The following is a 25,593-nucleotide window of genomic DNA, read 5'->3' as shown; positions in this document are numbered from 1 at the left end:
TCCTCATAAGGGAGATGCTCCACTTCCTTCATCGTCTTCGTTGCCCTGCACTGGACCCTCTCCAGCAGTTCCCTGTCCTGCTGGAACTGAGGGGCCCAGAACTGGACACAATATTCCAGATGTGGTCTCACCAGGGCAGAGTAGAGATGAAGGAGAACCTCTCTCAATCTACTAACCACCCCCCTTCTAATACACCCCAGGATGCCATTGGCCTTCCTGGCCACAAGGGCACAGTGCTGGCTCATGGTCATCCTGTTGTCCACCAGGACCCCCAGGTCCCTTTCCCCTACACTGCTGTCTAATAGGTCATTCCCCAACTTATACTGGAACCTGGGGTTGTTCCTGCCCAGATGCAGGACTCTACACTTCCCCTTGTTATATTTCATTAAATTTTTCCCTGCCCAACTCTCCAGCCTGACCAGGTCTCTTGGATGGCAGCACAGCCTTCTGGCGTGTCAGCCACTCCTCCCAGCTTAGTGTCATCAGCAAACTTGCTGATAGTACACTCTATTCCCTCGTCCAAATCATTGATGAATATATTGAATAATATAGGCCCCAGTACTGACCCTTGAGGCACTCCACTAGATACTGGCCTCTAACTGGACTCCGCCTCATTGACCACAACTCTCTGGCCCTAGTTGTTGTTCTATTTATCCTATCAACTTTTCTAAAAGAAAACAAATTCAGCAGTAACATCTGACAAATTCTTTCTGCCAGGTCCATAGATACGCTACCCTATTTTAATTTTGCAGTGATTTTTGAACCTCTTCTTAAAAATGCAAGCAGAAGACAACTTGTAGAAAGGAAACAAAAATGAGAAGCACACAATGAGCGTTGTCTAATACAGATGACAAATAGAAGAAGTTATAACAAATAAAATCAAAGTACAGATTTAACTCTCCTATTAAAAGTAGTTATGTTTCAAACACAGCCAACAGACATCATAACCAAGATGCAACACCAACATGTCTAACTAGGAACAACTCTACAAAAATGATTCACTTACTGAAACGTTAAAAATCCTTAGAAACAAGCTTTTCTCTTGCCAAACATACAAATAAACACATATGTCAAAACTGAAAATGAACAGTTTAAATACAGTATGATGCATACATTGTTTTGTATATAAATGCACATCATTCTTATAACTCTCTTTTTTCCATTCAACCTGTAAATACAACCATTTTAGGACCTGTGTTCCAAAGTTTCAAAGAGATCTCAAAAAGCCACAGGTACTTTTTAAACTCAGGATTAAAGCCTACATTGATGCCTTTCATAAAAACAACATTATGTGCAACTTTCCAATAACCAAACTTAACCAGTGCTAAAACAATTAAAGTTATACAAACAATCACAAATATAAAGCTGTAGATTTTTTGTTCATCACATAATTTTACATATATAAAATGTACATATATCTAAATTTAAAAAAAAATCACCACCAGCTATTCATTAGTGATCAAGAACTAATATATTATGCATTCAGTTCCTAATGTTCTAGTAATCATACTATGGAATAAGCACAAACCCCACAAGATTTTATTGGTTGCGGAAGGTATTGAGTGGGGAAGTGTCACAATGACAGATTTTTGGATAAGAATTACATTCCATGACTAATGCACGATCACCAAGTACTGGGGTAGAACATAAACCAAGTGAGAAGAGGAGGAGCCAAGCCAGTCAGTGTTAATAGGAAGTAACAAAAAGACAGAAAACGGCGATGTGTGCCCAGCCTTTACAGGCAGAAGAACGGAGATAAAGGTCTATAAATACCATTCAGCAACTGTGGCTTAAAAATTATGTAGATTAAAGCAGCATTTATAGAGAACACAACACACTGCTCTTGACAGGGTTCACTACAGTATACAAACCAGCATGGAAAGGAAATGATTCAAATAAAAATCTGTTAGCTTCTGCCACCCTAATCAGCACCTCATAAATAGTTACACAATTACTTTGAGTTTTGGTGTCCTAGTGTCTTTGCTGGGTATAGCCAAGATTCATAAAGAAAGAATATTCTTCCATTTAGGTGAGTTTGCCTACCGAAATATCTGAGTCTTTATGTATTCATCAGAGCAAATTAAGACTATTTCATCTCCCCAAAGACGCATGATATAAAAAAAAAGGTACCTGTTAATGCTTGAAGACAGACATACAAGCAACAGTTTTCTTCCCCGGGTAGGAACAACCATTGTTAAGTCATAAAAATGCACTCTAACCAGCAGTACTCAACCAAAGAGCACAAAAAAAGATCAAATCAACAGTGTTCAATAACATATTTACACAACATGCGGTAAAGGGCTGCAGCAGAATTAGTATTATTGATGAAAGTGAGGCTGTGCCACTAAATCCAACAGGACAAAGCCAGTTGACGCAGCTACTGGTTAAACTATTGACCATGAGAATTAGACACATACAAAAAAACCTCTGTCCTTTAACAGAATCCATGAAGACAGATCTCCCTGCATCCTTTCACATCAGCTGAGCTCTGCCACACAAAGCTAATGACATGATTAGATGCAAACAACAGGAAAATGAAATAAAGGTAACTTTAAATCTACTTTAAAAAAAATAAAGTCTCTACCTTAATGCTAGGTGCAAAAGATATACATCAAAAGAAGGCAAAAGCTACACAAACAGTAAAGGGGAGAAGAAATTTAAAATAAAGTTGGGAGGGAAAAAAAAGCAGAGGATTATATAAAGGAGTGTACATTTTAAAAAGATTAATACAAAAGCTGCTAAAGGTTAGAGAAAGAAATTGGAACATGCACAAGAGATGGCAAAAATAAGACGCCAGTAAAAGAAAAAAGATCTCTAGGAGAATGACAACACATGCAGGCAAATATAGAAGCCACATCAAAAGAAATTTTGTACCAATTAAAGCCTCAAAGAAAGAGAAAAATCGAAAGTTGGATAGGTTACTCTAACATCTTAGAAAGCATCCGAAGAAATTACAGACCCCAGGATTGATCTCTAACAGAACAATACATAAAGGGCTAAACTAAGAAAAAGAGCAAACAGTTTTTCTTCCTTCCTCCTCTTCTCCTCAGGGATATGTACAGAAGATCATTAACAGAAGGGGAAAAAAAATCCATTGAAATTTTCAATGAGAGCCAGATGAAAGCAAAAACCTAGAGTTAAATAAGTGCTGAGGTTCCAAGCCACCTGAAGATACAAGAGCAAAGTAAAGCAGTGCTAGTTTGTAAAGTACAATTCTTTCAACAGCTGCTATCATTTGATGTAAGCCAAAGGTTACAGGCTTCAGATAAAATGCTATCACTTTGGCTTTCAATTCAGTATTTTACCCAATGCTGAAGCATCATTCTACATATTTATTAAGTTTATTAAGCACTAAACTATCCTCCCCTTGATTAAAAAGAGCAAGAGGGGATGGAGTGTAGCACTAGGTAAATAAGGTTAGAGTGTCATAGAATCGTTTTGGTTAGAAGAGACCTTCAAGATCATAGAGTCCAACAATAATCTGACTCTGGCACTAACCCATGTCCTTAAGAGCCTCATCTACACACCTTTTAAACCCCTCCAGGGATGGTGACTCCACCACTTCCCTGGGCAGCCTGTTCTAGTGCCTGACAACCCTTTCCATGAACAACTTTTACCAAATATCCAATCTAAACTTCCCCTGGCACAACTCGAGGCCGTTTCCTTTTGTCCTATCACTTGCCACTTGGGAGAAGAGACCAACACTCTCTATGCTACAATCCCTTATTTCTTGTATAATAGTGAGGAGTTCAAGCATGAAAGCAAACATCATCATGGAAAACAACACTTGTCACTCAAGAGTGATTAACACTGCCATACCTCATATGGAACCAGCACAAATTTAAACCCCCCATGTATGCAGTGTTCTAATCTTTGCATAAGGAAAATGGGAGGATTTGGGCTTTAGGTGAAAGAGAGTGTGTTATCAATACTCCCATCACCTGTCCAAGACACGTCCCATCTGACAACAGCATATATGAAGGATTATACAAGATGTTCACAGCTGATAATGACATTCAGCCACACAGACTCTGCACCAAATCCAGAACTGACAACATTTCAAGATAGGGTAGTCCAACATCCCCAGCCTAAAGATGCACACTGTGATGGAAACCTGCAACTTTGGGTGAAATGCACAGAGACAAAAGTGAAAAGGGATAAAAGCTACAAGCAGAAATAATGAAGAATACTGGGATGTGCATGTCAGCTGCACACATGGCACTGTGCCAGCTGAAATAATTGAATTTTAAGCTGCCAAGTACTTTTTATCAAAACCTTGCCTTCGCACGGTATTCCCTCTTCCTCAGTATTTTCTAGCTGGATAGTATTTTCCATTCTCTATGAATTATTTTTAAGGTAGGATTTAGATGTTGCTGCTCTAATTTAAAACAAGGTTCAAAATAACTGGCAAGGGTGAAGAAGTTTGAGGAACACCTTCCCTGCAAAACAGAAAGCATCGCTTCTTTGTGAGGCCTGATGAAAGCGCTGTGTTCAGTAAAAGCCAGGTAACTTTTTCCAGCAATATCTGTTAATCTAGTAGAAGATACCAACATGCTCTGTGAATCTTGCTTCCTGTATTTTACAAGCCTTATGCAAAACCCTTTCAATTATTTTGGGTTTAAACATGAACAGATTTTCACATTCCCCTGTGAGAAAAATTCAAAACCATGTGAACTCTCATATTTAGAACCTAGAATGAAAATGCGTGACTACATATAACAGAATAGCAAATACCATTCAGTTACTAGTAAGTGCACTTGCATCTAGCAGGCATGTATTAATAGGTAATAGGTAGCTGTTTACATTAATTTTCAAAACCTACTGCCTAAAAGATTCGGAGCAAAAGGTGTTAGGGACTGAAAAGCAAAAGGTTTTTAATTCTCCACTGTAGGGCAGCAACTATCTCAGGACCGTGAGCCCAGGGGGAGGCAAGGAGAAGCAGGTTTTAATCATAAATAAATGCAAACGTGAAATTCTAAGTACTTTAATGAAGAATGACCTGAAAGATACTGAATTATGGCATGGAAAAAGTTGCAGTTGTGGCTGTGGTGCGGTGGACACTCAAAGCCAGTCTCTCAAGGGGTGCTGAGACATTCTAGTTTTACAAATGAACAATGTGTCAGGTCTCTGTGTGCAAGGGGGTGTACATCAATAATGAAACAAAAAAGCCAGTGAAATTCTAGGAGTCCAACTACAAGAAACACGGCTGCTCTCCATAGTTTAAAATCAGCTTTGTAGCTGCTCAGCCTGGCAAATTTTCAAACAGCCCTTTTCCACTTGTCTGCTGGCAATGATTTCAGGAATCATTAAACAAGGAGTGAATAAAAGTACTGATATCTTCAGTAAAACTGTGCAAAATAAAATAATACAACCAAGAAAACTTTTGCAGATTTTCAGCTTTCAAGGCCAAGAAAGTCTTATCAGCTTTAACCCAAAAGTGAAATATAAGCTATGTTAACGTACTCAGATCTCAGCATATAAAAGAGCAAAATACAGAAGGCACATGAATTAAACTAACAAAAGCTCCATAACAGAGAAGCAAAATCACAGCTTCTGTGTTTTTAAGTCCTATGTTCAACTATTTAACAAATGCAACTTTCCCTTGTTTATAGGAACTATTCACTTCACAACTTCTACAATGCTGTATTTTCTGTGGAAGAATCAGTGCATTTCCAACATTAAGCTTTAAAGACTTCCCATACGCTACATCATGTTCATTTTCACAATTGATTAAAATTCACAAACTCTCCATGTGACAATGAACGCCCCAACCTAGACCTGAGTAAAGAGAGGATTAATAAAGTTCTATGTACATATAGGTAACAAAATAACAAAGAAATAATGTAAAACTGGACCCAAAACATCTTGGAGGAATATGCAGATGGTAATTCCCAGTTCAGTAGGTGGACAGACATTAAATAGTCCATTCTGTCACGCCATCTGCTAGGCAGTTACCAACTCTGCTCTGTTCTCTACGCTATTTGTGCTTTATTTTTAAGCACGGAGTCATTCAGCTTACTTGGAAGTCAGATAAAAGACATGGTGGTGAACTTTCAAAAAAAATTAAAGTGATACACAGAAAGAAAAATCAACTACAAAAATCAAGTTTCAGTGATAAGGAGAATTAAAAAATTACTTCTAAATGCTTGCTTGAATTGTAGTCCTAACAAGCTTATGTACAGCAAATCATGAATGCTTAAGATTTGTTTTCAAAATGTTTATTTAACAGGGTAGTTAAAAAATTTGGTAAAAAATGTCAGTCTATGTTATGGAATGGAAACTGTGAATTATTCCTCTGTGTGTGTGCGCACACACATGTGCTTATATACGTGTGTGGAATTATAAAGCAGCCTATTAAAATATCACCTTAATCATGAGCCAAATGCCAACATAAAATCTTACCGATACAACTGAACAGCAGCAAAGATACATGCAGAGAACACAAAAGTCTGAAGTCTACATCATGCAAAAATCACAGCACAGAAAATCACCAAGTTGCCCCCTTGGATCTGTTTTAAATCTATAAAACACAAGAGAGCACCGCATGGATTTAACTGCTCCAGATGTCATATAAAGAGCACAATGTAAACCAGCTTATGTGAACCAGTTGCAAAAATCCCTGTGCTTGGGACTCCAGAGCATACTTAGCTCAGATGCATCTGTCTGGTTTGATCAAGACCTACTGGAGGAGATTCAACTGCAGAAATCCCATTGAAAGTTGTTTTTCAAGTTTACAAGCCATTGCTGACCGAAACATGAATCTGAAGGCCAATGCAAAAATCTGTATCCACTATGCAATACATTCACTGAGATGAATGTTAGATAAAAGGTGATTACTCACAGGTCTTATTGATACAACAAAAACACCAAGAGAGTGAGAGATGTACTGGTGCTTCTGCCATGTTTTCTTCGTTTGTAACTCAATAAGAACATGCAGTATTTTAAAGATTTGTTAAGAGATAAGCTGTTTTGCACCAAGGTCAATATGGTGAAAACAAAGAAAGAGTTGTGCTCATTTTTATTAACAATTATTTAAAACCTTATTCAAAAATAGCAGCATACCTGAATATGTGCTCTTAGAACAGAAACATTTTTTGAAGGAAAAACTTTTAAGACTAGTTCAAATGCCAAGTTGAAAATGTATTTGTTTTCCTTACTTTCAAGATATCTTGAGTTTCATTCCACTTGTTTGTCCACTCTTTGGTCAGTTCTTGTACCTATAAAATAAAACAAATATTGAAAAAAAAAAAATCACATCTCTTCTGAAGTCCTTGATAATGCATTCTCAGAGAAGTATTAAATATTTGTGCAATTCTTTGTGAACATTAGTACTTAAACATCTAGAAGAGCACTGTTGCTCCTCCAATAAGTGGCAATACCTACAATTTCTCTCTCTCAAAAAGAAAGAAACAATCTTATTTATAGTAGAAAACAAAACAAAGGACAGGAATAGCCACTTCAAATAATGGCAGGCATTTTGGAGGAAATGGAATAATTCCATTAAGTGCTTCATCAGTCCTATAAAGTCTACTGCCACAGATTGATCCCTTTGCTATAACAAAACAGCTCCTTTCCTAGAGTGCAAATAGGCACGTTCAGGCTAAAATACCCTGCAGAGAATGGCATGCAGAGGAAAAATCCGACAGGCAGCCTTCAGGAGAGAATCAGAGTAGAGTTTGCTGCAACTTAGAAATCACATACTTGATCAAATTCAGCACACAAGAGGGAAGCTGCTGGCAAAAGCGTTACAGACAGGGACAGTATTGGCTATGAACACTTAGGTTTTGTCCATCTCATGAGTTAACTTTCACAGTTGTCATACCAGGAAAGGTTCCTTTCATTTCAGAGCCTTTTGGGCTTTTTAGAAGGCACTGCATAGAGGGTGCTTCAGGCACATCCACCTCAAAGCTTTGGCTGACTTGGAATCATAAATCACCTTGGATACAACATGTATATAGAGAGACACTTTCATTTATTAAATCACCAGATTTCTGTGCAGGAATTAAATACAAAGACTTTTGAAACCATAAGCAATTTTTTTAATTCACTTTAACTGCAAAAAGCTGAAAAAACCCAAACCAACAAACAAAACCAAACCACCAGCTACATCCCTGTATTACTTTATGTATAAAACCATTGTAGAAAAAGAAAAAAACAACACAGGTAATCAGTGCAGTTCCTCCAAACATCTCCACATTTGATATCTCCAGCTTACCATCCTACCTGTCTTTGCAGATCAGCTACAAATTAATCAATGGGAACTAAAGAAGTTTTTCTCATCTCTATATCTCAAGATTTCAAAAGACAAAAGTAAATGCATCTTTCAATGCACCATATGGGTCCTAGTGTTGCTTTTAAAGAAAAGCATGGAGGTCCATAAGTCTATTTACCATACCAGAATAATTTCTGTTCCTCAGAAATCATTTAAACATTGTTCCTATATGAGAACAAATCAGCTCATTAAAGAAAGCCTCCATATATTTGTCAGATAATTTAAATATGGTGATAAAATCTTTAGATCTGTATAAACAAATTAATTATTGCACTCATTCAATTATTAAAAAAGCCATAAACTGCAACACCTAGAAAGACTTTTCAGTAATTATGGCTATTGTAATTATCATGAATAGTAATCACATAACCTTCTAATGAGGCTGACAAAAGATAATAAAATATGCTCGATATACTCCCCACGCAGAGGGGCCAACACTTCTGAGCAGGACAAGCAGTGATTACTGTCAAAGCATGAATAACATACTGTAATTAGCAAATAATCAGCACTTCATATTACTCAGCTACTGTTAGATAAAGGCCTTATGTTTGTGCCCAAAAATAAAACCATACTAAATGTACTATCACAGTATCACAGTATGTTTGGGATTGGAAGGGACCTCAAAAGATCATCTAGTCCAATCCCCCTGCTGGAGCAGGAACGCCTAGGTGAGGTGGCACAGGAACATGTCCAGGTGGGTCTTGAATGTCTCCAGAGAAGGAGACTCCACAACCTCCCTGGGCAGCCTGTTCCAGTGTCTGTCACCCTTACTGAGAAGAAGTTTTTTCTCAACAATACTACTACTACCAATATTATCATTCAGCTCTGATCCAGCCAAACTGTTTTCTAAACCTCTTATGAAGATGAAAAAGATAATTTGCAACTGAAGGCTCCTACTACGGTTACGCAGGTCCTACTTTAATTTTTGAACACAACACAATAAGGGTTCTTGCATATACTACCAAGTTCTAAAATGCGTTTCCAGCAGAAACTTGGCTTATGGAGAAGCCTGGAGTCTATTTTGCAGCTATAGTTCATACTAAAACACATGTTTTGTCCATTTTTGTCATGAGGTTTATTTTTAGAGTATTATTTCACTGAGAAGTTTCTTTTAAAATTGGTTTTACCAGTGGGAATCCTGAAAAGCACAGACAGACACCGTGCCAATTACTTAGGTCAAAACAAGATGCTCAAAGCAATGCATTCATGCTCTAATTGTATTAATAAAGATCCAAGCAGCACCAGCATAAACCTTACCATTTAAACCACCTAAGGAGCCCCTGTTTTTTAAAAGCATCATCATCTATAGTTGATTAGCAACTTCTTGAGAATATACAGAACTAAATATTTGCTGCCATGTAGGTGAATGACTCCATATACTTTCCTCTCCTCTCTTCCAAAGTCTGAGTAATGCTATTTTTTTTAAAAACAGTTTGCAGTACCATGGTGGGAGAAAATTAAGTTGTGCATCCAAAAAATCCTGATAATTATCAACACTATTGCATCCAGGCTTCCCCACTTTTCTTTTCCTGGATTAAAAACCGCTTTATGAAATTATAACTCACCCTTGCTTCATTCTGCTGAAGCTTTTCTTCCATACTCAGAGCTATTGGAGAATGCAAGAGTGCAATCTGAAATTGTAAAGAGTAAACATAACTAAGTTTAGAAAAAGAAGGAAAATGTAACAATTTCTGTCTGAATCAAAGAAATTCAATTGTTCAACTTTTTAAATTGTTTATGATAAAGTATTTTAAACTGCAATATATATAATTTTACCTTGAAATACTGTAAACAGAGTAATGAATCTTGTCAAAGCAAATACTTCAAATACCAGTTATCGATTCGAGGGCACTATTTTCAATCACTATGGATATACATGCATGCAGACACTGGAACCAGCCACAAGTTTCTAACAGGTAATTCCTGATACATCTATCCTTATATTTTTTATTATGCATCAATAGTTAACCATTTTGCTATAATACTTATGTGCACTGCTTATCTTTAATATATATTAATGTAACTGGCCTTAGAAGAGGAAAACTACTATACAACATGTACACACATGCGCAATACTCATTGTTCTGTGACCTTCTGCACTGAATCCAGCACTATTTTTTGGTAACCAGTATCTTCAGTGATCTACATAAAGATTTGCAATACAGTATTCTGGGAATAGAAAGGAAAACTACAAAAGAAATTAAACTGAGATTTATATTCTACTGTGCATACATAACACCACCTGCTGTTTTACCAACCATCACAAATTCAATTAACTTCAGCAAGTTTTCTATTGTCTCCCACACAGCCATTTATCACATCCTACAACTGAAACAGATTTATTTTGCGATATCCACTGTTTTACAGCTCAGAACTAGGTTAAAGCATTAGATCTTCAAAGGGGTCCAAGTTACATCTACTTCGACAACTCTAAATCAAATCATATTCTGAAAATAAATTAATTTTCCCCTCCTAAAGAATAAAGAAGAAACAAAAGTACAACAGAGTAATTCAACCCCATGAAGAGTTTTCTAATTGTTTGTAACAAAGCAGAGCTCTCCGCCTCAGTCATCTACAATGCCTATTACAGCTTCCAACTGTGGTCCCATCCCCTTTTTCAGCAAATATTTTATAGCATGAAATCTTGCTGAAGTACCAGTCTTCTATTAAAAAAAGTCTGTGCTGAGTGACATTTCACATTGCACAGTCTATCTAAAGTAAAATTAAGATGGTTCTACAAATAAACCTGAAGTATCGTTTCAGCTATTTCCCAATCGTATTTGCTCAAGTATGAAATCTAGCAGTCCCAAGTGACATTATTTAGAAAAGACAACTGGTCTGGGCCAATTGCATATTCCTTACTGATAGTTTGGTTTCACTATCCTGGAAAGAGAGGAGAAATAAGCCTGAGCTTGTGCAGCAAGTGTTTATAACAAGAAAGAGAGCTGTGCAAAAGGGAAGCATAGCATGACACACGTTTTCTTACACCACCACTGAAAATACTTTTACATATTCAGCATGTTACGTGCTTTCCAATGTACCATGCAGCCAAACACATACACACACACAAAAAATTGTTCAAACCCATCTATACTCCTACATTTTAATATTTATACATCTTAAATGCCTTATACCTTCTACCAGTAAATAAAGTACCTCTTCAGTCCATCAGGCTAGACCCAGGAAATAATGTTACTGCTCAGACTCCGTATGCTGTGGTGACGACCTGTTCCACAGCACACTGCAATCAAGCTCTGATTATATCAAGAGAAAGCTAAAAGCTTTGGGATGACAATTTTTCCCCCCTTATGTTAAAAGGGGTAATCTACTGGCCATATGGAAACTGATTCAATCACGAAAATAATATTCATTCATAGCCTCATAGAGCTTGTTTACTCAAATCAATATAATGAAAGATAATTATCTCATTACATTCTAGAAATAGATGTTATAACTCAAGGAAAATTACACATAAATTTCAAGTAAAGCTAACCTGATTCCCTTGAGCAAGCAGGGCTTTTAATCGGGCTATTTCAGCTCTCAGCTCACGGATCAGTTTGACGTTAGGATCCTCATTAATAGTAGGCTTGTTGATGATGTTTTTGGCTCTATTTGCATAGCGAAGTGTACTTAAAGTTTCTCCATAATTGACATCAGCAGGTGAAATAGCTAAGAAGATGAAATCAAAAACAGTTTATCCAGCAGCATATGTTTCATTTAGTAAAGTTAGTCTATATTTTAGAAGTCAGATAAACTTAATGTGGATGAAGAGACAAATATATGATTAACCAGTGTGGCTACAATTAGCTCTAGTTCTTCATCTATCTCCACTGCTTTCATGTCATTATACCTTTGGTTAAGTAAATACTGTATTAGAATAGTGTATTAGAATAATCAGGTCCAACAACCAAGTGTTGTAAAGAAATCTTGCTGTCAATCTACTTAACATTTACATTTCTCTGGTAAGCATAAACATCCTATGTGAATACTTCACAAGCTTTCTTGGAATGTTTTTACAAGAATGGTGGGACAAACAGTATTTTGTAGTCATCAATGTAATCATGGCATGGAAAAGTCACTTCAGATAAGAACACAGTAGGTTCAGTCCAAGTTTTGAAGAGAAATTAAACAGCATTTAAACATAAAGCAGGCATAAAAAGTAAAACATATGAGAGCTTCTATAATTTACAAACCTAGCTGTTCTGCTGAGCTGCAGGCATCTGGCAGCACACACAACTACTACCTAGCTGATGCATCAAGAGAAATTGGTATTATTTTTACAGGTAATTTAACCAGGAAAAACAATGGAGTTTAAATGAAAGTGCTAATGCTCTCCTTCACTTAATTTTCCTAACAATATACAAGATGTTCCCAATTAAAAAGATAATTACTGCATCCAAATAGATGAGGAAAAACACAGAAGAGAACGCCATGCAGAAATGACAAGGGACCAGAAATCAGTAATCAAACTGAACAAGAGACCCAGAGAATCCGACCATGAAAACACCTGTAAAAATAATCAAGTAACCAAAATATTCTGCCCTTCCTCATTCTCTCAACAGTAATAAATATTATTCTTGTGGTAGAGACTCCCTGAATGAGGGGAGATGCACTTGGCAACCGACTATACTTCCCTTGCTCACACTATTACTTCCCTACTTTATCTACAGTCTCCTCTGCACTAAATTATTCTCTTTCTGGAAGGATGTTACAATACGTTATAGAAATATGGCAAATGGGAATTGGATATTTAAGAGCCTTTCCTACAGTCTGAGATGATCTTGCTGCTTTTATGTGTGTTTAGTTACAGAAAAGGAAGGCCAAACGGATCTGGACAGCTTGTCAGGCTCTGTTCGGCAGTTCAGCCGCATTACCAGCTCAGTTACTGTTGGAGAAAAGATCAACCACCAGGGCTCTGTCCAGCAGAAGCATCCTTAATAGACAAGGAGGTAGCTGAAAAAGCAGCTGGGCACTCTAACCATTAGTATAGGCACTAAAAGCTCACTATGTTTCTATAATTTGTCTTCCCAATACCTTTGTCAATTAAAAATAAAAGAAAAAATAAAATTAAAAAAAAAAGAAACGCAAACCACAACCCAAAACAAGTTACTCGACCATCCCTAACATTCTGTGATTGTATGATTGTGTGTGATTCTGTGACTGAAAGAAAGCATCAAGAAGAAAGATGTCAATACAGTGTGATTTAAACAGCCAGGGAAAAAAAAAAGCAGAGTTTGGTCCAAGATCCTCTCTTGGTACTACAGTGATGAGCCCAAGCAAAGAAAGTGGCATGGATTCCAAAAACAGCCCCCAAAATCATGCAAACAAGGAACCGCTACCCTGAGAATTTGACTGTAACAAAACCACTGGAGACCCAGAACTTAACCCAATGCATTATTCCCTTAGTTCTGCTCTCCCACCATTCCCAAGAGAGGATAGTGAAACTCCATTTCGTTTGAGCAGGAAAGAGTGAGAGAAATTTCAGAGCTGCTCTTCTCTTCACACCTTATATCCAAAATCCTCCCCTTCCCTTAAACATCCTCCTGGCTTCACCTGGTTATTTTGGGAACGGAATTCCCATTCCAATTTGTTCAAAAACCTGCAATATGTGTGCTACAGGTAGGTTTTTAAACCAAGTGATCCTTACAGAGCTTCCTACAGGTAAAAAGGAAACTGTAAGAAAAGTTTGCTAGATGACTGATTATAAATAATTAAATTTAGACAGAAAGTTAAAACACTGTGTGCATTCAAAAAGTAGGTTAAATAAAAAAAGACAGTCTTACCCACTGAATGTCAAATGAGACCAGGTTGTTTCTGCTACTAATGCAACAAAGCCAACAGTTTTGGAAAGGTAAACCAATTCACACGTTAGTATTAAAAACATTCCAGCTTTACATATGTACATATGTACTGGAGATCGAAGACTGTAAGCAGGGGAGGAGAGGTGTAAGGGGAGAGAAGTACAAGACTTTATCTAGAGCCAGGTTTGAGCATTGACCATAAATAACAGAGCTGTCTGGAATGCGAGTGAACCTCAGGAATAAGCAGGAACTGTTACTTGAAGTTTAACTGATCGGATTGGCCGTTACACTGGGTATGTGTCAAAGAATCACAGCAGTGAGGCAGATGAGCAAATGAAAGAAATTAGGCACATACATTTAGATGATCCTTACTTATGCAAACAAATGTCTAACGACTGCACATACACAGTCTGGATGCTTTGTTACCTTTGTGACCAAGCAGCCAGTGACACATGCACCCATGTAGGTAAAAGCAGGGTGTTACTAGAAGACTCAGAAATAAAGAAAACATGAATACATATAAACAATTTTCTGCCTTAACAAAGCATCTGGAATCTCATTATTTACAGCCACTCCTATTAAGAATGCACTATTCAGGATGCAAAAAAAAAAAAAAGTACTTTAAAATACACTTACTGGCAATCATAATAGTTTTAGAGTTTCCTCCTAGGCTATCTTTTAACAGCCAAGTCAACACAGAGTCTCTGTAAGGCACAAATACTTGTTTCTTCTTTGAAAGAGGATTTGTTGCATCCTGAGATAAATCAGCTGTGACAAGGAAATAGGAAAAAAAAAAAAATACAGTTTTTGAAAATGAATGAAAATATGTATGTGTTAGACCTCTGCTTGTGTAAGTAAATATGAACAGAAGTGTAATGATAAAAAAAAAGACAAGTATAAAACCCAGTGACTTACCTAAGGCAGAAATTACATTTCCCAGAGTAACCAGAGACTTATTAATATTCCCTCCTTCCTTTAATCTAACCCCTGTGGCACCAGTGGCATCTGCTCTTTCACTTCCAGCAAGATCTACCAAATGAATCTTGCTAACAGTCTCACAAGGCATTTCAGAATCAAATTTAGCCTACAGAGAAAAACACAAAGAAAAGTGTGTTAAGCTTCCAAATTCTGAAATTTTACTGAATCCAACCTAGTAGCCTTTTTCATGTCATGACTGAATTTAACTTGTTCACAACAGCAGAGCTTGAGAAGACAAGTGGATTAGAGATGCCACAGAAAGGCATCTGAATTGCTGGATTACTCCCACACAAGCACTTCTTTAAATTGTAGTACTTGCAAATTTCTGGTCATTTATGCACATGCACTGACTAATGAGAGTTGCTATTTACACAATGCACAGTGAACACATGCTGATACCATTTTATTATGCTTTCAACATATAAAGTTACAGCATACACAGACATATTTACAATCAGTTTCTCCCCCTGCCTCCAAGTTCAAGGAGGTAGCAACTGCAACTTTATTCTACAATTTTAACTGAGGTTTCTTCTGATTTTTATCTTAATTCACGTAAGTCAAATCCAACTGTCCTGTCTCAAAATTCCTTCTACTTTTACAGTACAACAGTAGAACAAAACCTTTCGCTGCTTGCCTGTCATCCTCTTTCAAAAGCTTTGTGATGAGCAAACCATCATTGGTGAACAGCTGGTGCGTGTGATTTTGTGTATGTTTGGCAGGGAGAGACATGCAAGTTCTGTCAGCAGAGCGAACCACCTCTGTATTACCTTTTCATTTAGCGGGTTATCCATGGACCATTTATAAAGCTCCCCAAAAACAACGATGAAGAGCAGGAGCCATTAGAAAAGGAGTTTACCACATATAAACCAAAAGATCACTATGTCCTGAGAAAATGTGTTAAATCTCTCCGTTATTCCATCAGTAAATCAAGGAATATAAATAGTTTTCCACTAGTAACAGAGTCAGCAAGAAAATGCTCAGAAAACATTTCTACACTATGATTCGGGCCATGGAGACAGCTAGCTTCATAAATCTCGGATGTGATTCTGTGATTCTTTGATAACACGAGAGCTCTGGTTCTCACACAACAGGCATCTCACCCACTCCTCCCCATTGCAGCACCATGAAACAACCTGGCACCAGTCTCTGTTATTCAGCCTAAACTCCCTATAGTTATCTCCTCAAAATCAACTAAATATCATTTTAAGTAATCCCATTACACTTCAAATTTTAAAGATTATAATCACTGATAAACATATTTATAATTCTCAAAACAGTACTTCCACACTTTTAACTTTCCCTAGCACAAGACAGCAACATAGTCCTTTTCTACCCATACCTGCTTATTTGACAACCTTATTTTTCCATTATCATATGAATTATTGAATCTAAACACATATTAAGACAAGGGCTTTTGTTTTGTTACCTGAGTGAAGTTGATGGTGAAAATGGCGTGCGACCTGCTACTGACAGCATTCATTCCAGTTGCAGCCGTCGTTCTATTTATGTTTCCTGCATCCATAAGTTCCTCCACATCAGTGTAATTTTGCACTAAATGTTTAGACAAGTCTGAAGAAAAGCAGAGTGGTTCAGTATGCTCATAGGTGCACTTGATTGTCGTTGCAAAAATATTCAAATTACCCTCACTACTGCAAAGTATTGCTGCAATTAGTGTTTATTGTCGTACTTGTTTATCAGTTAAGGAAAGGAATGAGGCCTCGTGAACAATGGAGAACTTACACATTTACAGTAAATTAAGAAAAAAATATGCAATCTTACTAAAGTATTTAGTGCAATAACATAAGCGTAATCCCTCAAGAGACATGAACCTTCCCTGGTAGAGGACAGATAAAGACAATTACTTCCTAACAGGTTGTTTCCATCTAAACATTAAAGATTTATCATTTATAGGCAACAAATCCTTAAAACCAATTGCATCTCTTAAGGTTATTTAAAAATGTGTTATAAATGTACAGATAAAGCTCTATATGTATAATAATCTTAGAACTATGGAAGCGAGTGGGGATACAAAATGAGAGGCTATTCTCTTTTAATGCTTTTATATCAAAGAAAAGCACTGTATCTATCATCATTTAGATTTTAAAAGATTAAAATGCCCTATGCAATTAGACATGACATTTTAGAATATATAAAGGCAATAAAATATCCAGTGCAAAACACTGAAAGTGTTTTTACCCTCAACATAAGGCCCTTCTTTTGGATGTTCTCGTATTCGTAAATTGTTCGTTTTTGATGACTTCCGTCTGAGAAGATCTCTCACACGTTCATTATAAATTTCTAGGTAACTGAAAGAGAAAGGTTGGAAAAAGCACTGACTGAGTGTTTAAGGAAAGGAAAATCACGTTAACACTGTGTTTGAAAGCAAGATGGATCCAAAGTTGGCTTAGGATACTAGTAACTACAGTGCATTTGTATCATAAGGAAAAAAAAGCCAAAAAAGAAGCGAGTAGAAAGGAAGCAGACATTAGCGATATCAAGATCTCCTAATGTCAGCCTGAAATAAAGAGTAAAAATAAGGAACATGCTGTTCAGTAGCAAAGGCATTTTCACAATCATTTACGTAAAGCAAAACGCACAGCTGTTGGATTGAAGTTAGAAGTATTGTGCATTTTGACTACGACTGCCAACAAAAAAATCAATTATAGGACTGAGGCCAAGCATGGAAAGTTATTTGGAAAACACACACTTTTCTCAGAGATAAAGTGAGACGGGGTGGTTGTAACTGAAACAAGTTTGATAAGCAGCAAACTATTAACATGCCAAGACCTACCTGACTTCTGTTCGAAAGGATGCCTCATTCCGCTTTGTTTTCTCACTTATTTTGCTGAATAATCCTTCACAAATTCGAGGTATTAAACCTGCATCACCCTGCAATAACAACAGTTCTTATTTCGAAGGCTGTATAGGCATGCACAATATATTTTGAAGAATAAAATCCAAGATCACTAGTTGAGAGTTCCAACATGCAGAAAATGGGGGGAAAAAAATCAAAACTTTTCAGCAAATACTTTCCTGCCCTTTATTTAACTGCAGTCACCTTGACACTAATCCTCGTGTTTACTGGAATGCATAGACTTGCTCCAATTCTTTGCTGTTGGGATATATTTTGCCCTTTGAATAATCCTAACTGCTTAAGGCAGAAACTGGTTCCTCAGAGCAACGTGTGAACTGTCTTATCTCAACACTATCTTTTCTAACTTCGTCCATCTCATTTCACCATGGACTTGCCATCTGCAGACAATGGGACAGGATCCATCTCCCTGCATCCATGAGCCATTCTCATTCAAAGCCCAAATCCCCAGCTTCTGTCTTTAAAGATGCAGCAGTAGATAAAGTAGCATGCAACGGCAATACTAAAACTACATTCACTGTATCTCACAGTACAGCCAAATTTAATTTGATATTCGATTTCTGAATGTTCGACTCTGCAGTTAGAGTTTTCATGCATAAAGTTGGTTGAATAAAGCAAACCGAAAAAATATATTCCTTCTCACAGATCCCTACAGACCACACGGTTTACTAGCAAGGCTGCCACTATCCATTACAGGCTCCTTGCCACTTCAGCTCACAGCAGGATGTCATCTTCCTGGTTATGCTGGCACTTGAGAATTGAGCCTCACGCCAGCGAGGCTGTTGCTGCACCACTGATGTCAAGCACATATCGGAGTGCGAGGCAGCTGCTAACAACACTGAGATACCCAGAGGCTCAGCGTGCAGCTTTCCCCTTCCCGGTGCTCCAGGGAAGCTTCATTCCCTGCCCGTTGCTCCCTTCCAGCCAAGAAGCAAGGCAATAAGTCAAAGCCAGGCTTTTCCCCAGCAGCAGCTTTTCCCTGCCACCCCATTGGCACCCAGTCTGATGAGGCTGATGACCAACAACCTGCTGTGCACACCTCCTGAGGAAAACAGTAGCTAATGCTCCTTCAGAGCTGAAATGAGTGAACGTGGCTCTCAGGAATGAAAGAAGAGGACGTATACATACAGATGAGCTCTGGGCTCCGAGCTGCAAACTCAGAAGCAGCTTACAAAACAGTCTGTCAGCTACAATTTGCCTCCAGTCCAAAAATGCAGAAGATATTTGATGCGATGGACTAATTCCAATTCTACATGCCGCTGAGGCAAGAAGTGTTCTTGCTTAGAGATCGGGGCCTTGTAATTCAGCAGGAGGCAACTTAGGACAAACCAGACTCAACATCCAATGTGAGCACAGCCCAGGCACCCAAGCAAGTTTGCCTGGTGGGATTCTACAGCTATCTGGCAGCAGGAAAACACAGAGAGTGGACAAATCTGCAGCAGACTCTGGCAGAGGGAGCGCTCCTTGGGTGAAGATTTCTGTTCTACTTGGACTCCCATACAAAATCCAACACTTTTAGCCCAAGCCCACTCCAGTCTGCTCCTGAGCTGGTCCCCTCTGTTCTCATTCTTCAGCTTCCCACTGCATTTTCTGTCCCAGCAGTCCTCTTCCAGGTGCTCCTCTTCCTCTTTCCTTTGCCTAGATATAACTTGTGATTCATCATGCAGTCTCTTCTTTATTTTAATCATACTCTTATCCCTCCATTTTGCCCTTTTTCCAGCTCCTTCCTCCTCTAAATCACAGCCTCTCTGTCCTTTTCAAACCAGGCTTCATTCTTTGAAACAATAATCTGTTCTTTCCTATGGCACCTAGCCCTTCACCTGACTGCACCCTGCTTTAAAGAAAAATAAAGTAAAAAAACACCCCCACCTAGACAAAGGGAAAAAGTTGCAGCTTAACTGGGCTTTTTTTGAGACTTTGATAAGAAATGAGCCACCTTTGCCAGTATCAGTCTCTACTCCAGGTAAAGCATCATGGTTCAATGTTGGAATTTTCCCTTCACCTTTTGTTTTTTAAGCCAAAGGAACAGGAAAAAGTAAGACTTTTCTTTCATCTCACACTTGGAAACACCTGAACAGTTTTAATTAAAGCTTAAGGATAAAACATGAAAGATCCATCACAAAGTTTCAGGTAAGTCATTAGTGTCTGACATAATTTAGCAACTGTAAAGAGAGTCTTAAAATATGAAATATTGGTTCTAATTGAGTAACTTCAACCACAGCAATATAGTGATGATAAAGGAAGAACACACAGTTCCCAGCATTCTTCATCAGTAAAATATACATCTCACAGAATGTATACTCTTTATTAGAATCTATATTTAAACGTTTTCTCCCTTTTTCACTCCCTACAGCTTCAGGGCAGGATCAACTACATCTTTGACAGGTTGTTTTCTGAGTTATAGTTTCCAGCCATGGAAGTCTGAAGAACCAAAACAGGGAGTTCACTCCAGAGCTTAATTTTCTCATTAAAAGCCTTTCTTCCCCTCCATGTTATTCAACCAGAAAACTCCTTATTGCAATTTAAATGTATTGTTTCTTACTCATCTACCTCGGACACAGAGAACAAATAATTCAACCCCTTCTGCAGCAGCTTTTCACGTCTTAGAAGACTTTTGTTCCTCCACAGTGTTCTTTTCTCTGCTTATGCAAGTCTGACCTTCTTGATAGATCATATTTTATACATCTCTGATCATTTCAATATCTCTGCTCAAGACTTATTCTAAGTGGTTCACATATTTCTTGAAATGATTGCTGCACACAGTATTGCAGAAGCCTTTCAGAGCCAGGAACAGCAGATATTGAAAGGAAAATGAGAAGGGAATTCATACTTTTTAAGGAAAAGTAAGGAAAAAAAGAAAATTCATTTCCAATTCAAGTTTTCTTATACCAATGTAGTCTCTCTGACAGGGCCATCAATTTTCAAGCATTTAACTTGGCATCTGAGACTATTTTATACACACGCTGTACAAATCCAGGTTAAAGTATTTATGTATCATGGCAAGAAGATTAGACCTTTATTATTGAATAGTGTCAAACAAACTTCAGCACCTATTCATTTGCAAAATGTCTTGATGATTACGGTCATTACATACAGTGAGGCAGTCTCATAAAAATGTCACTTTTATAAATTTCTGAAATAGAAATCCACATCTAGGTCATAACATATTTTCTGGTTACAAAAGTCTAATCTGCTTACCATATTGAAGTCAAATACAAGGCTACTTCTTCAGTGACAACTGAAAAAGATTTACAGCTAATTTACTCTCCTAAACTAAAAGAGGTGCAAAGTAGCCAATCTTACTATATTTCAAAAGAGTGATCTAGCTAAGGAAGCACAAGTGATAGTATTCCCCTTTTTCAATTCTGCTGGGAAAAGAGATGCTGTGTTGTTTTCTCCACAAGGTCTAAAAGAGAACAAAACCTGCAGAGGTTGCCTTGCAAACAGGCTTCATGAGTCCGCCCTTTTAAACTGCTCCACTAGGTTCCTTATGTCCTTGGGCAGTCATGGAAGCAACTCTCGTCCTTCACTCAAACACTGCCAAATGCTCCTCTTGCAGGGTCTTCACTGCAGTGCTAAACAGGAGTTTAACCTTAAAATTCAAGTTACTGTACCATCTCATAATGGTTTGCTGAAACTTACCTTTAGCACCTCGCATCCCCAGTTTCTACTCCTCACTAAACAGGGCTCAAGGACCTATTTTAATCTTTCAACCCTTCAAAACAGGCCTAAAAACCAGATCTCTTCAGAAAGAGCTGATCATTCATATTCTCAAAATCAGTATCTTCTTTCTTGCCTCGAGTTCGGCACAGAAAATCAGCAGTAACAGTTGACATTTTTGGTTTCGTTACTGAACAAAAATATTTGCTTTTCGTCCAACATAACAGAGTATCACTTAAACACACTTCTTCCAACTGTAAATACCTACCTATAAACAGCTTCTAAAACCTCTGATTACCACTCCAAGGTTCAATAGATGGGGGGTCAATAGCATACAGACAGGATCAGCAATAATAACGTGTTCTTGCAACAGCATTATTTCAACACAATGCTACAGAATAAAAATGCGCATTTGCAAAATCCAACATACCGCATTTCCCATCATGGTGTAGGACTTCCCAGATCCAGTCTGTCCGTACGCAAAAACACAAGCATTATAACCTTCAAAAGCAGACCTAATTACATCTGTACCAAGATTCTTGAAAACCTAAAAACATAGAAAGTTTTTTAAGACAACAGAAGCTTGGGGAAAAAAATTTGTCATCAGTCAGCAATCCAGCACAGCAAATATCGAACAATAAAATGCCACAACATAAGCTACTGGCATCAACCAATGATGTTTACTATAGGACAGGAAATTAGTACTTCAAATATAATACTAAACTTTACTACTGTGTTTATTTTATAGCACTGCAACGGTATATTTTCTCCTTCTTTTTCTGTCAGAGATCTACTTGACATGCAGAAGTACAAAAACAACAAAAAACCACCAACACAACCTCCTTCCTATAGCTCCAATTTCTTTCAGTTTATCTCAGACACTTCATTTACTTTTCCTTATTGTTAATCTCACTCTGTATCTTTGCCAGCTCTCTATGTTCTGCAAATACTCAGCCCCTTCTCAAAAGGAAAGGTTTCAATGATCTTGTTGGTTTCTTGGTTTGTGTTTTTGGAGGGTTTTGCTTGGTTGGTTTTGGATTTTTGCTTTAACCAAATGTAAGAAAATATCCCGTTATTTTCTCTGTATTTCCTCCCTAACTGGCTTTTACATATCTTTATTTTTAGGCTGACAAACATGGAAACATGTTGGCGTTTTTTTTTAAATGTGGTATGTGGCCTTCTATCATCAGCTGGCCCCTTTTCTTTTCCCTTAATATGTACAACCTGGTATCGATTCCTCCTCCACATCTCATAATATGGGAGTCTGTTCTCAGCTAATAACCTCAGCTCTCACCAGATGCCTTCAACCCCCTCCCAGATCCCCAGCCTTTAATTATCCATCCCTGTCCATCCATCCCCACACTGGTCAAGGAGTAACACTTGGTGCAGCATTTCTCTCCATTAAAATATTAATCTAGGTCTCCCAATCCAGACATGATTTTCAAAAAAACTCATAGATGTTTCACATAATTTGGCTACTCATCTGCAGAATGTGTGGTTTAAATTAACCAAGGTGTACAAGTCATTACTGATAGCAAATGGCACACCCACACAGTATAATCATGCTGTTCCTCCCTTGGAGGAGTGCTGGGTAACTTCTTTAATCATTAACACTCAGTTGAAAGCATGCCTTTGGAATACTTAACTTGACCTTCCCTTGAGCAAAGGAGTTGCAATTCTGTAATCTGTGATACTTCTCAAAGAGGAAGAGTATAAAGATCAGCCAAAGTACAATTTCACTTGTCATTTGAAAAGGAGCATCTTAGTCAAAGTCTCCCTCCTAAATAACTGCTCCTTTATTTTTCCACCCTTTCACTATGTCCAAGTTTTTACCTCACCATCTAGACCAAGTCTTCATGCACTAGTTTTGACTAGTTTCTCTTTTAAAAATGTGTGTATACCTTGCAAAATGATATGAGATAGTATATGGGACACTTAGAGTCAGTGTTGTCTAAACACAGAAGCTTAACACAGGTTAGAAGAAAATACATTATCTGGATGGAACTTAGACAGAATCAAATGACTGGGACACTGGTTTATCCCAGAAGGGCAGTAAACTCATCAAAATTCTATTTGTTTCTCATCCATGAATAAAAACTAAGTAGCTTGATGGTAAATTGCCACTCCCACTCCAAATTTTTAATACTAAAGCATATTTTGCATCTACAAGGCATATTAATGCAGCATGTAGCATTAGACACCCATTTATTATTTTTCTGCCTTTCAGAAGGAAAAATACAACAATCATGAACAAAGCGCACTAGGCAACCACATTACCAACAATCAAGATCAATTTTATTCCGTGGCACAATGAATGTGAATGAAAGACACCCTTCTTCTATGCCACCGGTGCAGCAAACTGGAAATTCTGCAGCAACTTGATAAGAGCTTAACTACAAAGTCTTCCAATTAAACACAAAATGAATAACATAAGCAAAACAATAGCTTGTGCAATATTTGTTTAGAAATCGCACTCCCATGGTTTGAAAACTCCTTTTGTTTTCAATGTGCTGCGCGCACTGTAATTAAAATGACACTTGACGCGGGGACAATATTTTTGTGGCTGAGAAAGAGAAGTTTGTGTTCTTGCCAGTAAGGATGGAGGAGACAGTCTGGGGCTGTGGGACACGCTGTAATAGCAGGATATGGAACACAGACAATCTAAGCCATGTTTAGGATTTATTGTTAGCATCCTATTACTATGAACCATAAAGCTCATAGGTTTAAAAGAACAAAAAAAATTGTTGATCCACTCTGAAATAGAAGCAAAATGGCACCAATGAGGAGGAATTTAAAACAGCAACTGAAGGTCAGAACTTTAATTGACAGCCGGCCTGATGAAAGTGAAGAGATCTGATGAAGAATGGGGAGACCCCAGGCTCTAATCTTGCAGTCAGCCCAGAGTGACACACAGGGCATGGTGGCTTCAATTGGGGGGTTATAATTGTCCCAAGTTTTTTTTGTGCTGAGGATCCCTCTAAAGGAGGCACCCAGCTTGAGCTGCTCTATGCTCTACCTTGCAAATCAATCATTTATTTTGGAAGAATTTCCGGAATCCATGCCTGAGTCTCTGCTACGGAAAAGCTTATCTAACACAAGAGAGGAGAAAGAAGAATCTTCTTCAATGTGTACCAAGACTTTTGGAAAAAAAGAAACAAAAACCACTTGAATCAGATAAGAATGTTTCTCTCCAAGTGAGTTAAGGATAGATACTGGTTTCTCAAAAGTGATTTTTTTCAAAAAAGCTTTTCAAAAACAAACTTAGTGATCAGAGGAGTTTTCTAATTTGACCTTACAGGACAAATCAGACCAGAGAAGTAGAAAGAAGGAATTTAGCCTGCTGTATTAAAAAACACAGCACTTAAGAAAACAAAACAAAATTCAAATTCTCAGGCACCTAGGGAATTTCTACATTGCACAAGAAGCACTTCCAATGGAAAGAAGTTTAAAAGAATGCTTTTAAGGCAAAGAAAGGGGAAAAAAATCAATTATTAACATTCAGAAATCCTACCATTTCTTGACAAACAAAGCTGGGACTTTCACTGTCTGCTGAGAAATAGGAAAAATCATAGGTAAAGGTCTTAGTTCTTTCTCGTCCTGGGTCTCCACTACCACCCTCTGGTACCTATTTAACAAACAAAAATAGAGTGAGAGAGAGCTGGTACAATACATCTTGATGAAGTAATTAAATTTTTTTTTACACTAAATAATCAAAATATAAATTTAACATAAGGATATAAACATTTAGAAATTTACAATGACAGGTTAGCCTATTATTCAAACAACAGCAAAAAAAATAGCAATAGATATACCCTTCAGTAAGGACAGTTATGTTACACGACAGCACAGCAGGAATTATTTGGATTTCAGCTTACTGCTCCCTAACACCACTCTACATTTTTGTCACTTATATTCAGTTCAATCAGTCCTGTATATGAAATTCAGTTTACAATAAGGGATTATCCCACATGTATAAATAAGAGCCAGAGAGATCTTTGCATTGTGAACAG

The 25,593-nt window shown here is 37.6% G+C and overlaps 1 protein-coding gene across 4 annotated transcripts in view; it reads right to left on the bottom strand.

Moving 5' to 3' along the window:
• KIF16B (kinesin family member 16B) overlaps window positions 1–25,593 on the bottom strand; it is a 135,660-nt gene that overhangs the window by 92,207 nt on the left and 17,860 nt on the right. For 3 of the 4 annotated variants that reach the window (XR_013921984.1, XR_013921985.1, XM_080341996.1), the window contains exons 3-12: window positions 25,095–25,208; window positions 22,014–22,130; window positions 17,843–17,940; window positions 17,248–17,357; window positions 16,478–16,620; window positions 14,989–15,157; window positions 14,710–14,841; window positions 11,766–11,941; window positions 9,838–9,903; window positions 7,158–7,217 (exon numbers count right to left, since the gene is read on the bottom strand). Coding sequence is in view for 2 of the 4 variants with exons in the window: in XM_080341996.1 (XP_080198122.1) it covers window positions 7,158–7,217; window positions 9,838–9,903; window positions 11,766–11,941; window positions 14,710–14,841; window positions 14,989–15,157; window positions 16,478–16,620; window positions 17,248–17,357; window positions 17,843–17,940; window positions 22,014–22,130; window positions 25,095–25,208 (1,185 nt within the window). In the remaining 2 variants the exon portion in view is untranslated. Of the gene's footprint in view, window positions 1–7,157; window positions 7,218–9,837; window positions 9,904–11,765; window positions 11,942–14,709; window positions 15,158–16,477; window positions 16,621–17,247; window positions 17,358–17,842; window positions 17,941–22,013; window positions 22,131–25,094; window positions 25,209–25,593 lie in introns of all 4 variants that reach the window. The other variant, XM_080341997.1, reaches the window with a different exon arrangement.

This window comes from Nesoenas mayeri, assembly GCF_963082525.1.
Source record: "Nesoenas mayeri genome assembly, chromosome: 3".
Classification (NCBI taxonomy): domain Eukaryota; kingdom Metazoa; phylum Chordata; class Aves; order Columbiformes; family Columbidae; genus Nesoenas; species Nesoenas mayeri.
The sequence above is the reverse complement of the archived record's forward strand: the minus strand, read 5'-3'. Positions and strand labels throughout refer to the sequence as shown.